The sequence below is a fragment of the Ictalurus punctatus genome, chromosome 9 (assembly GCF_001660625.3).
Source record: "Ictalurus punctatus breed USDA103 chromosome 9, Coco_2.0, whole genome shotgun sequence".
Classification (NCBI taxonomy): Eukaryota; Metazoa; Chordata; class Actinopteri; order Siluriformes; family Ictaluridae; genus Ictalurus; species Ictalurus punctatus.
This window is the reverse complement of record NC_030424.2, coordinates 10,253,734-10,265,852: the sequence shown is the minus strand read 5'-3', so window position 1 is coordinate 10,265,852 and position 12,119 is coordinate 10,253,734. Positions and strand designations below refer to the sequence as shown.

General features: G+C 39.7%; 2 protein-coding genes across 2 annotated transcripts in view; one reads left to right on the top strand and one right to left on the bottom strand.

Moving 5' to 3' along the window:
* Positions 1 to 262: 262 nt before the first annotated feature.
* Positions 263 to 3,058, top strand: LOC128633596 (ankyrin repeat domain-containing protein 63). Its single transcript, XM_053682839.1, has one exon. The coding sequence runs from the start codon at positions 382 to 384 to the stop codon at positions 1,918 to 1,920; it is 1,539 nt and encodes a 512-aa protein (XP_053538814.1). The 5' UTR covers positions 263 to 381; the 3' UTR covers positions 1,921 to 3,058.
* LOC108269614 (serine/threonine-protein kinase PAK 6) overlaps positions 3,052 to 12,119 on the bottom strand; it is a 26,157-nt gene continuing 17,089 nt past the window's right edge. The window contains exons 4-9 of the mRNA XM_017475569.3: positions 8,432 to 8,974; positions 7,379 to 7,512; positions 5,379 to 5,505; positions 5,087 to 5,212; positions 4,599 to 4,733; positions 3,052 to 4,460 (exon numbers count right to left, since the gene is read on the bottom strand). Coding sequence (XP_017331058.1) covers positions 4,293 to 4,460; positions 4,599 to 4,733; positions 5,087 to 5,212; positions 5,379 to 5,505; positions 7,379 to 7,512; positions 8,432 to 8,974 — 1,233 coding nt within the window. The 3' untranslated portion in view covers positions 3,052 to 4,292. The remainder of the gene's footprint in view (positions 4,461 to 4,598; positions 4,734 to 5,086; positions 5,213 to 5,378; positions 5,506 to 7,378; positions 7,513 to 8,431; positions 8,975 to 12,119) is intronic.

Sequence of the window (12,119 nt, the reverse complement as noted above, 5' to 3'; positions counted from 1 at the left end):
CATCTTCTTCAAGATGAGGAGGAGTCCATTAGTCCTTGATACAAACCCACAAGTTTAAACTAAAGGGCAGTGATATTTTTTCTAAAGTTATTACGCCTTTCAAAACAGTTCGCCTCTCCTGCCTGAGAGGAGAGGGTGAGATTCTGAATGGATGCTATAACAGCGCTTGGCCTCAAATGGCAGTTGCCGTGGCAACGTGGGGCGGGCACACAGAGTGAGGGACATATAAAGCGGCTGACAGTCCCTGACTGAGACACAGAAACTCTGAAGCCATCTAGAAAACTGAGACAGTGCTGAACCACACACACACACACACACACACACACACACACAAACACTGCAGCACCTGTGAGACTTCTCCCAGAGAAGAGGCACTCCACTATGCTGAGGCCAAAGGACCTGTGCCAGGGCTCTGGCACCAAAACCTTCTTGGAGGCCATGAATAATGGCAAGGTGCACCTGGCCCGCTTTGTGCTTGATGCACTGGACTGCCGCATCATCAACTCAAAGAACGAGAGCAGCCGCACACCACTTATGTGTGCCGTGTGCCTGCAGGAGCACAGCACCAGGTCCAAGTTTACACAGCTGCTCCTGGAGAAAGGTGCCGACGTGAACACCAAGGACGAGAACGGTCGCACCGCCCTCAGTTTGGCCTGTGAACTTGGCCACCTAGATGCTGTCAAGCTCCTGGTGCAGTTCAACGCCAACCCTGAGCTCAATGACACCTGGGGCAATAGCGCCCTGATGTACGCTGCCTATGGAGGACACAGCCAGATCCTGGATTTTCTCATTCGGGCTTTCAAGAGGCTTGGATTAAGACTGGACCACTCTAATCATGCCGGCCACACTGCCATCCAGGTAGCTGAAAATTTGGGACATGCCAATTGCGTTCAGGTGCTCAGCATTGCAGTGAAGAAGGCAGTAAGCAGCAACGAGCAAACTCAAGAAATCAGAAGTGGATCGCATGCAGTTCCCTGGCCTAATCGACTCCCTAAGCAAATTCTGGAAAAATTCTCAAAGCCGTGTCACAGCAAGAACGAAGAGACACTGCCATCTTTGTTTCACAGGCAGATGCTGATCAGTGACGGCAAAGACCTAAAGAGACGATTCAGTCAGCAGCAGTCCCCTGAAAGAACCAACTCAAGCGGTTACCAAAGTTTAACCAGGTTTCCAGAGAGCCGTTTGACTGAGAAGGAGCAACATGTCCTGTTCAGCTCGAAACAGTTTCAGTACTCTAGAGAAGCCGGCTTTGTGAGAAAAAACACCTTGGTCTCAGAGCGCTGCCAGAAGGTGGACCACCATGAGACGAGAGAAAATCCGCCCCAGTGGGGAAAAGAAGCAAAGTCATTCAACCTGGACCTAAAGACGGGACGAAAACAGTCATACCAGGGCGAGACGCGTGACGTCACGCAGCCTATCAGCCAATTAAAAAGAGCTTCTCTTCCAGACGCGAGACCTCTCGTGCCGAAATTCTACTGCCATGGCAACACTTCCGCGAAGAAGAGCGACGTGGACAGAGCGGGGTTCCAACAAATGAACGGAGTCTCTCGGGTTACTACTGAACAACGAAACAGCGACTACTCTGAAAAGAAGAAAAGCTCGCTAAAGCGCGGGGGCGTTGTCAAGAACGAAAGAGCGAATAAACTGCTCTTCAGTCGGGACGAGGCGCCTCGGGAAAGAATGAAAATCCGGCCGCCGGGCTTCGGGACCAGGTTACTGCGGCGCTTCACAGCTCCTGAGTTCATGGGACTGGTTAGAGATGCTCAGTCCGGCGCGACGTCAAACAAAGGCAAGATTGCTCGATCAGAGACATTTCCCCTTTCATACACACATAAATTGGTAAATAGTCAGCCCAGCGTTGATAGCATCAGCGGCGTCAGGTGCGAATTTGAAGGCAGTCCTCCAGTCAGCAGAGCTTAATCTATATTTATCATCATCATTACCATTATTATGATTCTCGAAGTTGGGAATCGATGGAGTCGATTCCTTACAATCATTCTCTCGATCCAGAAACTAAACCACAGGAAAAGCAGATATTGTGGAAATATAAATGTGGGTTCAATATTAATTAAGTGCTTTTAACAAGAAACCGAATCAACTGTTTTGTTTTGTCTTTTCACTTTACGCGAACATGAGCCGAATCAGTTTCTTTGTACGGACTTGACTCCTAAGTTTCGGAGTCGAATCTCAATTCCCAGCGCCTGGCATCGTAGAGTCGACTCTCAGGGCTAGATTTACTTCTCCAAAGGCATTAGTTACTGTCATTTTGGAACACAGGGCAGGGATTTCACTTGTCTCAAGCTGCTTTGTCAAACACCACCATGAACAACACTAGATTAAATTGTAGTTGCAGAGTAAAGCAACTTGCTGTTATTTTGTTGTTGTTGTTGTTGTTGTTGTTGTTGTTGTTGTTGTTGTTGGTTTTCTGATAAAAAGCAGTTTGGATCATCACTAGTTTCTTTTCTCCCAGAACTGTTACAGCCTTGGTGAAACTTTCCTCCCAGACACGCCACTGTAAATAAACAGACAATGATTAAAATTAATTTCTAAAGCAAGTAAATGTGCTATATAATACTTAAATGCATTGTCTTTGATTATGTACATGTGTTATTTGCACTTCAGGAGTCAGGCACAGGTTTTTGTAAAACTGTCATATTGCGCTTCATAATTAGTCAGTTTAAAATATTCCTCTGTATATTCTCTACTATACATCCACAAGCTTTAGACAGTTGAACACATGTAACGAAATCTGTTGATATTCATGTCTCAGACAGGTTTGTATATATAATGTATGTATACTATAAAAGTACAGTATATATTCAATTTGTGTACAGATGAGAGAAATATTCTATGTGAAATGAAATCCTAATTTACATTCATCTGGAACAAATGTTTGCACCATAGCTGTGGTCTGGTGTAATTTTACCTATTTCACTATGCATATTGTGAATGTCAATCATTTATATTCTTTAAATAAATTTAAAGAAATTTTAACTGAAAAATTTGTGTGTGTCTGTGTCTGTGTGGAAAAAAAACTGCACCATCCCTGAATATTTAATATGCATCCTTTATTTGTTTAGAAAAAAAAATAATTAATGTTTCTCTCATCATGATCAACTGACATAAATAAAACCACAATGAAATAAGCTGAATTGTTCAAGAAATTTGATGATGTACAGAATGTACACAGCTGGTGAGAAACCATTCAGCATGTACCATCCAGTGTGCTTTACTTCTACAAACATAATCACAATCTTCCAAAATCCATAGCAGCACACATACGTTCACACACTCCCACTGAAAACTCCACAAACTGTTAAGAAAATAAGTCACAGTACGACAGGTTGGATGCGAAAATGCCAACATGAATATCACATCCTAAGTGTAAACATACACTCTCATTCACTCACTCACTCTCTCTCTCTCACACACACACACACTGTAAACAAACACGCCGAAGCCAGATGACTTATTTCATATGTACCTTTTTCACTCAGTAATAATGATCAGAATGCAAATACAGTATTGACTCAACATGATTATATGTACACATTATTCCTTCTTCAGTTACTCTTTTAAAAATCAACCTGTGGAGCTTAGGAGCAGTATTTACAGTGTACACGTTTTCCAAATGATTCAGAACCCCCTTCCGAAAAGCAAGATGGTTTAGTCCATTGAAAAAAAATTCAAATAAACAACGTAATAATAAATAGCTAAATCAGTAGGATATACAGTTGGTTCCAATGGCTCATTAAAAACAGTCGCCACCACAGTAGCTGAACAATAGTCAGTGACAATGTTCTAAGCTCTGTTTCAAGTCATTTCTAGCTTAAATTTGGCCTACTGGCATGCAAATCCTGGACAAGGTGCAGTAGTCTCTCTGTGCTAAGAATACTGGCAAAATACTGACCTGATCAGGCCATCAAGCATCATGAGACATTCTTTGCTTAAACATAAGTGAGTAACTCATTTGTGTTGAACATGAACACGGTCTTAGCGTTTAGGCTGCCAATTAAGCACCAGTTGTCCCCAGGGTAAGGTCCTCAGGACAAAGATAATGGGTCTTTGGCCCATGGTGCAATTTATTAACACTCCATCTACATTAGCCATGGTCATCCTGCTTGCATGAGGACAACAAGTGCTCGTTTTTCATGAGTCTATAGAAGCTGTACTGTGTATCAGATCACTTCTTTGCGCCCAGGACGTTCAGACCTGGAGCCCTGGGAGCCTCTAGCCAAAAGCCTACGATGGCGTGTAGTGTAGAGGAGAGAGAGACAGGAAGAATAGGGGACTCAGCAGCGGGACATGCGCTTGCGGTACTGCTCGACAAGGGGAACGAGGCACTGTGGAGAGCTGCTCTGAAGTAGGAACGGGTGCTCAAGGAGGTCCGTGGCGCTAGCACGCTCCACCGGGTCTCTGGTCAGCATGCGGTCCAAGAAGTCTTTTAACATCGGAGACACCTGGGAAGGGAAGGATCGAGAGCAGGATGAGTAAGGTATAACAGTGCAGGCTGTTCACAATACTACGTATTTTGTAAGCCATGGCTGGAGGAGACAAGTTGTTTTGAATATTGCTACGCAGGAGTGGAATGTAGGTACCTGCTGAATGTTCCGTATAGTGGGCGGTGGCTCATCTCTCAGCCGCTTCATGGCCACAACTGGGGTTTCACTGAAGTAAGGAGGCTCTCCGTCTACCATCTCTACCACCATGATGCCCATAGACCACACATCCACCTGGGATCCAATTTCACACCACACTCATTTGAAACATATATATATATATATATATATATATATATATATATATATATATATATATATATATATATATATATATATATATATATGTGTGTGTGTGTGTGTGTGTGTGTGTGTGTGTGTGTGTGTGTTTGTTTTAAGTGGTGTTTGACATGTCCATGTGTCTATTAGCATGGTTTTTAGTATGTTTCAGGCAAAAGAAAATCTACTTAAAATTTTTAATACATTGAGTACAATAGTAACAAAATGGTGAAATAGTATACTGCATGTGAAGATATTAAGGTCATATTAATTTAACCGTTGTATGATGATGCATTGCCATTCTTTACCTCAGTGCCATATGGTGACTTTGATATAACTTCAGGGGCCATCCAATATGGTGTCCCTACCAGTGATTTCCTTTTAGGAATATCTTTGCTGATCTGAGCACAAAAGCCAAAGTCGGACAGTTTAATCTGAAAAGGAAAAAAAAGAACATTGTGGTTCACACCAGCTACATGCTAAACTCATTTTAATCCATAAAGTGGCCCATCACACAGCTAAAATATGCATTCAGAACACAAAGGAATGGAGGAAGAGATTGAGAGAGGCGAAAGAAGTGTGAGGTAAAGTGGATCTTACCCTTCCATCCAAGGACAGCAGGATGGAGTCACTTTTGATGTCTCGATGAATGACGCCTTGCGAGTGGAGATAAGCCAGTGCCTGCAGGACAGCCTCACACACCGTGGCAATCTGCTCCTCACTCAACCTGTACAATTAAGCACAGCAAATCACAGTCCAAATCTATCCACCAATCCATTCCATGTCTTATTCTGGATTCCATGTCTTACTCGGATCAACAATAAATCCGAATGATTAAATCTTAGCCCTAGATTAACAGGCACATGTCAACTATTTCTGCTCACCCAAAGTGAATTTTGTGGGGTTTTTTGTTTTGTTTTTTGTAGTGTTAGAGAAGTTAAAGAAGCTGGTACTTTATTTGTAACAATACATTTATGACACAACCTCTGCACAATATACTGTATATTAAGCCATGAATACAGTATATTCACATCCCCACAATACATTCACCCACTCTCATAACTACACATCTTCCCTATTAGTTCCACTGTAATTTCACTGAGTAATATGCTTTAATATGAACAACCGGATTATGAATAAGGGGTTAAACCTTACTGCATAGGCTCAACCTTAGTGCCTGCCCATGTAAAGGTTTATTAATAATCCATTTATTTTACACAGCTGGAAAAGTGCCATAAAGGATTTCATCTGAAAATAAAGCTTTCTATAAAGTCAGTATAGCAATTAAATACACTTAACATGCAGCAAAGTTGTTGACATGTTGTTTCTGGGCATCAGTTAACTTTAGTTAAGTGCCTAGTGCAAAGCTGGTTGTTGAGTGTTAAAAAGTTAGACATAAAGAGTGGATGAGGTGATATGCAAAGTAGCACACAACAGTTTTGGGGGTGGGGGGGCGGTGGGGTGGGGTGTAGCTCATGCATTAATATGGCATATATTTTAGGACAAAAATTATGCACTGTCATTGCAGCCCTGGCAAACATAATTATGCAAATACATCATAGAGCCTCCCATATAAAAAAGGGGGATTTGGATAAATGATGCAGCATTAAATATATGTTAGTGTACGTTTAGCTTGAGGTACGCAACCAGATTAAAAACTGAGTTGAAAGTCTACTGCCCCCGTGTGGTTAAAAAAAGCTTCTACAACATAAGAACTTGACTCCAGAATGCTGGGACATCTTTAGCAAACCCTGCAATATGATATCACTGCACAGAGCACTTCAGCTTCCTGTTTACACACATAAAACTAAGGGAAATAAACAACTGGCCAGCAGTGTCTTTTTTTTCTTCTTCTTTTTTTTTTCTTTCTTTCTTTTCAATGCACCAGTTCTATGGAAACATATATTAACTTGATGAAGTTTTTGTTGAAGTCCTAGGTAATTATTGAGTTGTTCATCTTAAAGCATATTATTAGCTACTACAATGGAACTAATAGCAACATCATGTATTTATGAACGTCAGAAGAGTACTGACTGGTTCCTGAGATTTTAAGAGCTTAACCAAGCAATCAGGACTACACTATTTAAATCACACAGCTTCTTTTAAGCAATATTTTCTATATTGATAAAAAATAATAATAATAATAAGGTGATTTAAGCCAGCAGTTCTCAAAGTGGTGTCTGGGGATCCCAGGGGCCCAAGAAGCATAACCAGGTGTTATGTGATTTATTTATTTGTTGCTACAGTGGTAGTAATCACAACCCACTGTTATCAAAGTTATGTATATTTATTATTGAGTTCTTATAGTTATTAGCCAGTTTGACTTGCCACTGGAATTTAATGGGTTTTATCCAAACCTTAATAACTCAAAAACAAGTAGGTCTATAAATAATCAACTTGAACCTTGAGGGAAAGTTCCAAAATAAAAAGCTCTGTGGCACGAATAAATAGCTAGAAAATTATTGAACACATTTGAATAATGTGGTGCCGTTTGAATAAAATGATCCGTGGCTACAAAAAACCCTTGAGAATTTCTAAGCACCTCTGTGCTCAGATAGATCTCAAATAGATCTGCTGTTTCGGACACTATAATGGCTTACCTGGTTTCAGACACTATGTTAGTGAGAGCTCCGCCCTGGAGGTACTCCATAATAACCCAGAGCTCTTCCTCCACCAGTGCACTCTTAAACATCTCCACCACATTCCTGTGCTGGTAGTCCCGCATAATCACTACCTACATATGCATACACACTTAGTTACTGCAGTAGAATGACAAAAATCATACGCTTGGACTCAAAGAATGAATGTAAATGCTTGCTCACTAACCCTATCTCAAGCTGCACACAATTCATTTGTTGCTTATCTAACAGGTATAGTTTGTGTATTATACAAGCGATATTAAACACATATTTCTTTCTTCAGAAACAAAGGCAGAACAGTGCAAAATTATAAGACATGAAAGTCTTATACCTCTAAAGCCTCTACCCAACACAGAGACAATTCCTGCAGGTAATGGCTGTTTTTTCACAACCAAATTTAATGTTGTTAACTTATTGTTACTATTATTTTTGCAAGTGTTCATGGTATTTTAGAGCTTTTTAAATGAATCCCTTGGTGTATATATATATCACAAAATGTTTTTAGATAGTGTGAATAGATATTTTTATTTTTATCAGCTTATCATTTCTAGGAAAACAGTGTATTCTTCCTCTCTACATTCAATCAAATGCTTCAAAAGATCTTGACGACTCAAAAGTGTACGACCTCATTCAACTGTGGAGGAATCCTGGCTGAGGTCTCAAGAGAGTATCTTCCTGTAATGTTGGGATTTTAAAAAAAGTGCTGCAGACCGCTAACAAATGCCCCATGGGCCAATATCAACCCAAGGCATGGTGTTTGGAAACAACAAAGTCACGATGAGCAAGTTGTCAGTGAGAAATTCTGCACAGCTGAAAACAAGATGTCTTTAAACTCTCAGCTGCCTCTGTTATCTCAACAAAAAGCCCTTCAACACTCTCCCTGACTTCCTATGAAAAAAACAAAAAAACACCAACATATAGAATCCCACCACAGCTCTTGAACCATTTCATGGGCACTTTAATCACTGTGCTAACATGCTACCAAAATGACAGTTATTATTAAGAATATCAAACCTCATTGAACAGCAGCTCCCGTCTCTGCTGCCTCCTCAGGTCCATCATCTTTACTGCCACCAAACGGCCACTGTGCTTTTCTCGTGCAATACACACCACCCCAGTGGAGCCCTCACCAATCTTGACAAAGTTCTCCAGGTAGGAGCGTGGGTCACCCTTGTCCACCACCATCTGTAGAGCTGCCTTGAACTGCTCATGGGTGACTTTGGGTGGGTCGGGCGGAGGCCGTGGGGATGGGTGCTGCTGTGGTCTGAAGGCTGGAGAACAAGTTCCAGCTGGACTGGTGGCCAGAGAGCCAGTGGGTGAAGGCCGGGGCTGGGATGGGCTGTCTTGTCTGGGGTAGAGTCCTGGATTGGGGCACCCTGAGTGCCTCAGGAAGGGATCAGGGCCTGAGGGCCGGAAACTGATGTTGGGAGAAAGACCGATTGTGTAGCTGGAGGATGATCGTACGGCCCTGTGAGGCCTTGTGGTGCTCACCATGGGACTGCTAGCTCCACTGTGGAAGAAGCCTGGCTGAGGTCTCAGGAGAGTATCTGCCTGTAACTTTGGGAATAAAAAACATACATATTGGATGATGTCCCAGGGCCAAAGTGCTCTAATGCTAATTAAAACCTGCCATCCTCCCATTCATGCCAGCCTACGTTTTCTGTTAAGTATGTGCCACACTTAGAACATTTACTCCCAGGAGCATGAGCACTTCCAAAAATAGCTTCTCACTACCACAGGAAGATTGCAGCTCTAAGTGCTTTACGTCACTTTTTTATCACCTTGAGAAATCATCACAATTCACTGAACAAGCTTCGCAGATTGGGAAATGTGCCAGCATACTTAATCTTCAGAGACAGCAGCAAAACACTGCAGGTAGAAATTAAAACCCAAGACATGGATTACAATCACACTGTGGGCTTGAATTATAAAATTCTTTAAGGGCATGTATATTTAATTGCTTTGATATCTAAAGCATTAAATAGTTATGCATGTAATTAGCTATAACATGCCTTATTTACACATTACACATGTATACTAAGTGACAACTGTCTCTCTGAAATTACTACTACTATTACTACTACTAATACTACTACTATTACTATTATTACTACTACTTCTACTACTATTGCTACTACTACTACTACTACTACTATTACTACTACTACTACTACTACTACTACTACTATTGCTACTACTACTACTACTACTACTATTAATACTATTACTACTATTACTTCTACTATTACTACTACTATTACTACTACTACTACTACTACTACTAGTAAGTTCAGGTACAGTACAGTACAGTCTCAGTGTCACACACAATCTAAAATATAGTTAATGCTCTGGGACGTTAAGTTAGTATGCAAAAGTGTTAATATGTCCCATGATCTTGTTCCCATAATTTACTACGTTGTGACTAAACATTATTTTTTTAGTATTAGTTACGGATGTCATCAGCGCCGTACCACTGCTTAAGGTAGTATGCAATATGGATAGATATGATTGTTATGTTGAGCTGGAAATAGCACATTGACAACTATTGGTTAGTTAGCACCAGAAGTGGGCAGTAACAAAGTATAATTAATTTGTTGGTATACTCAAGTGTATATGCATTTTATTATAATTTTCTCTCACCCAATACTTTTGAATTTTACTTACCACAATTCATGTGAAACACCACATTTCTACTGTAAATACTTAAATATTTGTAAAGTCACAATGTGACATTTTAGTATCAGACAGTGTCCAGGAGAAAGAATCTAACAAATCTAACCTTTAAGACATGTAAAAGGAAGAATGAGACCTACAACCTATCACTGTAATCTATCTGTTGCAACATACACTTTGTATTTGTTTAGCTAGTTATTAGCATGCAATTAGTTTGTATCATCAGTATTACTATCATGCTAGCTAACATTCATGAGATTAGGAATAAAGCTGTTGTTGTTAGCCTTAGCTAATGTTTTCCCAAGATTCTGAGAAAGGGGCACTAATTCACCATCAGTGAGTAAAATCAATGTGTGATTTATTCATCCGTCTTTTTGTTTGTCAACCTTTTTTGTGCTTTTATTTTTAGTACATTTAAAAGTTTTTAAGTTGAGTAAAGACTTTGAATGTGTACGTATAGCATGGAAAGTATTATTTTACAAGAGTATTTAGAATCATGTCATTTTATATGATTAAAGAATTTCAGTGCTTTTTCCACCTCGAGTTACTGCCATGGAAGATATCATTATTAAGGCGTGCAATAAAGCTTTATTTCATTTAGTCAACTACCCTATAATGCCAAGCCATTTTATGACTTCAGTTAATTCATTTGAAGGTATTTTGTGACATTAACAAAGGAATATATTGTATGGTAAATGTGTTATTGCTTTTAGTAATAAGCAATAAGTAATATATTACATTTTGAAAGCAGTGACAGTTGCATTTTGTTCACCCATGAAGGGCCTTAACTTTGTTAGAGATTTATTTATGGTTATTAGATTATACTGATTATATATCCAGTGGCCTCAGATGAACCCTTTTGCAAAGTTTCTGTCTTGGGCAGTTAGTACTAGGTTTCTCTAAACAGGAATATGATTTGATTGTGTGTTTGGTGAAAACGCTGAAGTCTCTGATAATAGATTGTTCTTGATGCAGTGTAAAAAAAAAAAAATGAAGTGATTTGCAGGGCAAAAAAAGTGTGAAAGACATTTGGTGCCGCAGCATCACTTTCAAGCTATATACAGTACAGCATTTCTATAGGTACTTGATATATGCAGTCTAGCAGCACACTCTGAGTAAAAATAAAATGCTAAATGCAGTATTATGGAAGGTGTGGTATCAGCTACCTTGGGTTTTCTGCTCTTGTTTGCTTATATGTATGGCAATCATGTGTCTGTGCTTATCCTTATTGTAACATTTGTTACATTACATATGTTACATTCGCATGTACATTTACTCCAAAAGCTGTTGTCAAATGGAGGCATAATCCTGGTTTAGCTTCCTGTCAAGACAGTTCTTAAGTTATTCTTCCTTACTCACACTATTTATTTCAGGATGCAGAGATACACACCTCTAATGCAAAGGTTGTGTATCAGTCAGATTATGTATCATTCCTCCTCAGGCAAAATGTTCCTAAATTCCTTGTGCAATCCTTTATAATCTTTGTAGTGTTAAACTGTCCTCAAACCTCTAAAGAATCAGGGAACAGAAAGAATTTTCATTTTGTGTATAGACTAAACATGACTGTGGCAAATTTCTAAACTGTATACAACAACTAAATGGCCAAACACAGACAGACTTTGGTTATGTTATAGTGTGTGAAAAATACTAATATGCCTTTGGGATTTTTGAACAGATTTTTTTTCAGATCTTTGTTTAGTTAAAAAGATGGTAACTGTTGTACCATGTTAAAAAACTGAAAGCTATTGATTTTTTTTTAATCGGAAACTTCATTGCATATTTATTTAAGATTTATTTGAGATTGTTTGAATCTTGGAAGAAAAAAGTTATGTTCGTTCATCAGTGTATCTCTCAAAAAAAAGTTGGATTGACATTAGTCACATGCCATGACATCATCATGAACTACTCCCTTTCCTGTACAATTAAGTATTCTCCCTGCTCTTACACACCCACTTCAAGTCATGACAGTTCATTAATTAGCTACGGTTAGTTAAATTAGTTAGGATTGTTGAATCCGGTACTTTGGGAG

Coding starts and splice junctions, on each gene's coding strand:
- LOC128633596 (XM_053682839.1), top strand. CDS start 382: ATGCTGAGGCCAAAGGACCTGTGCCAGGGCTCTGGCACCAAAACCTTC.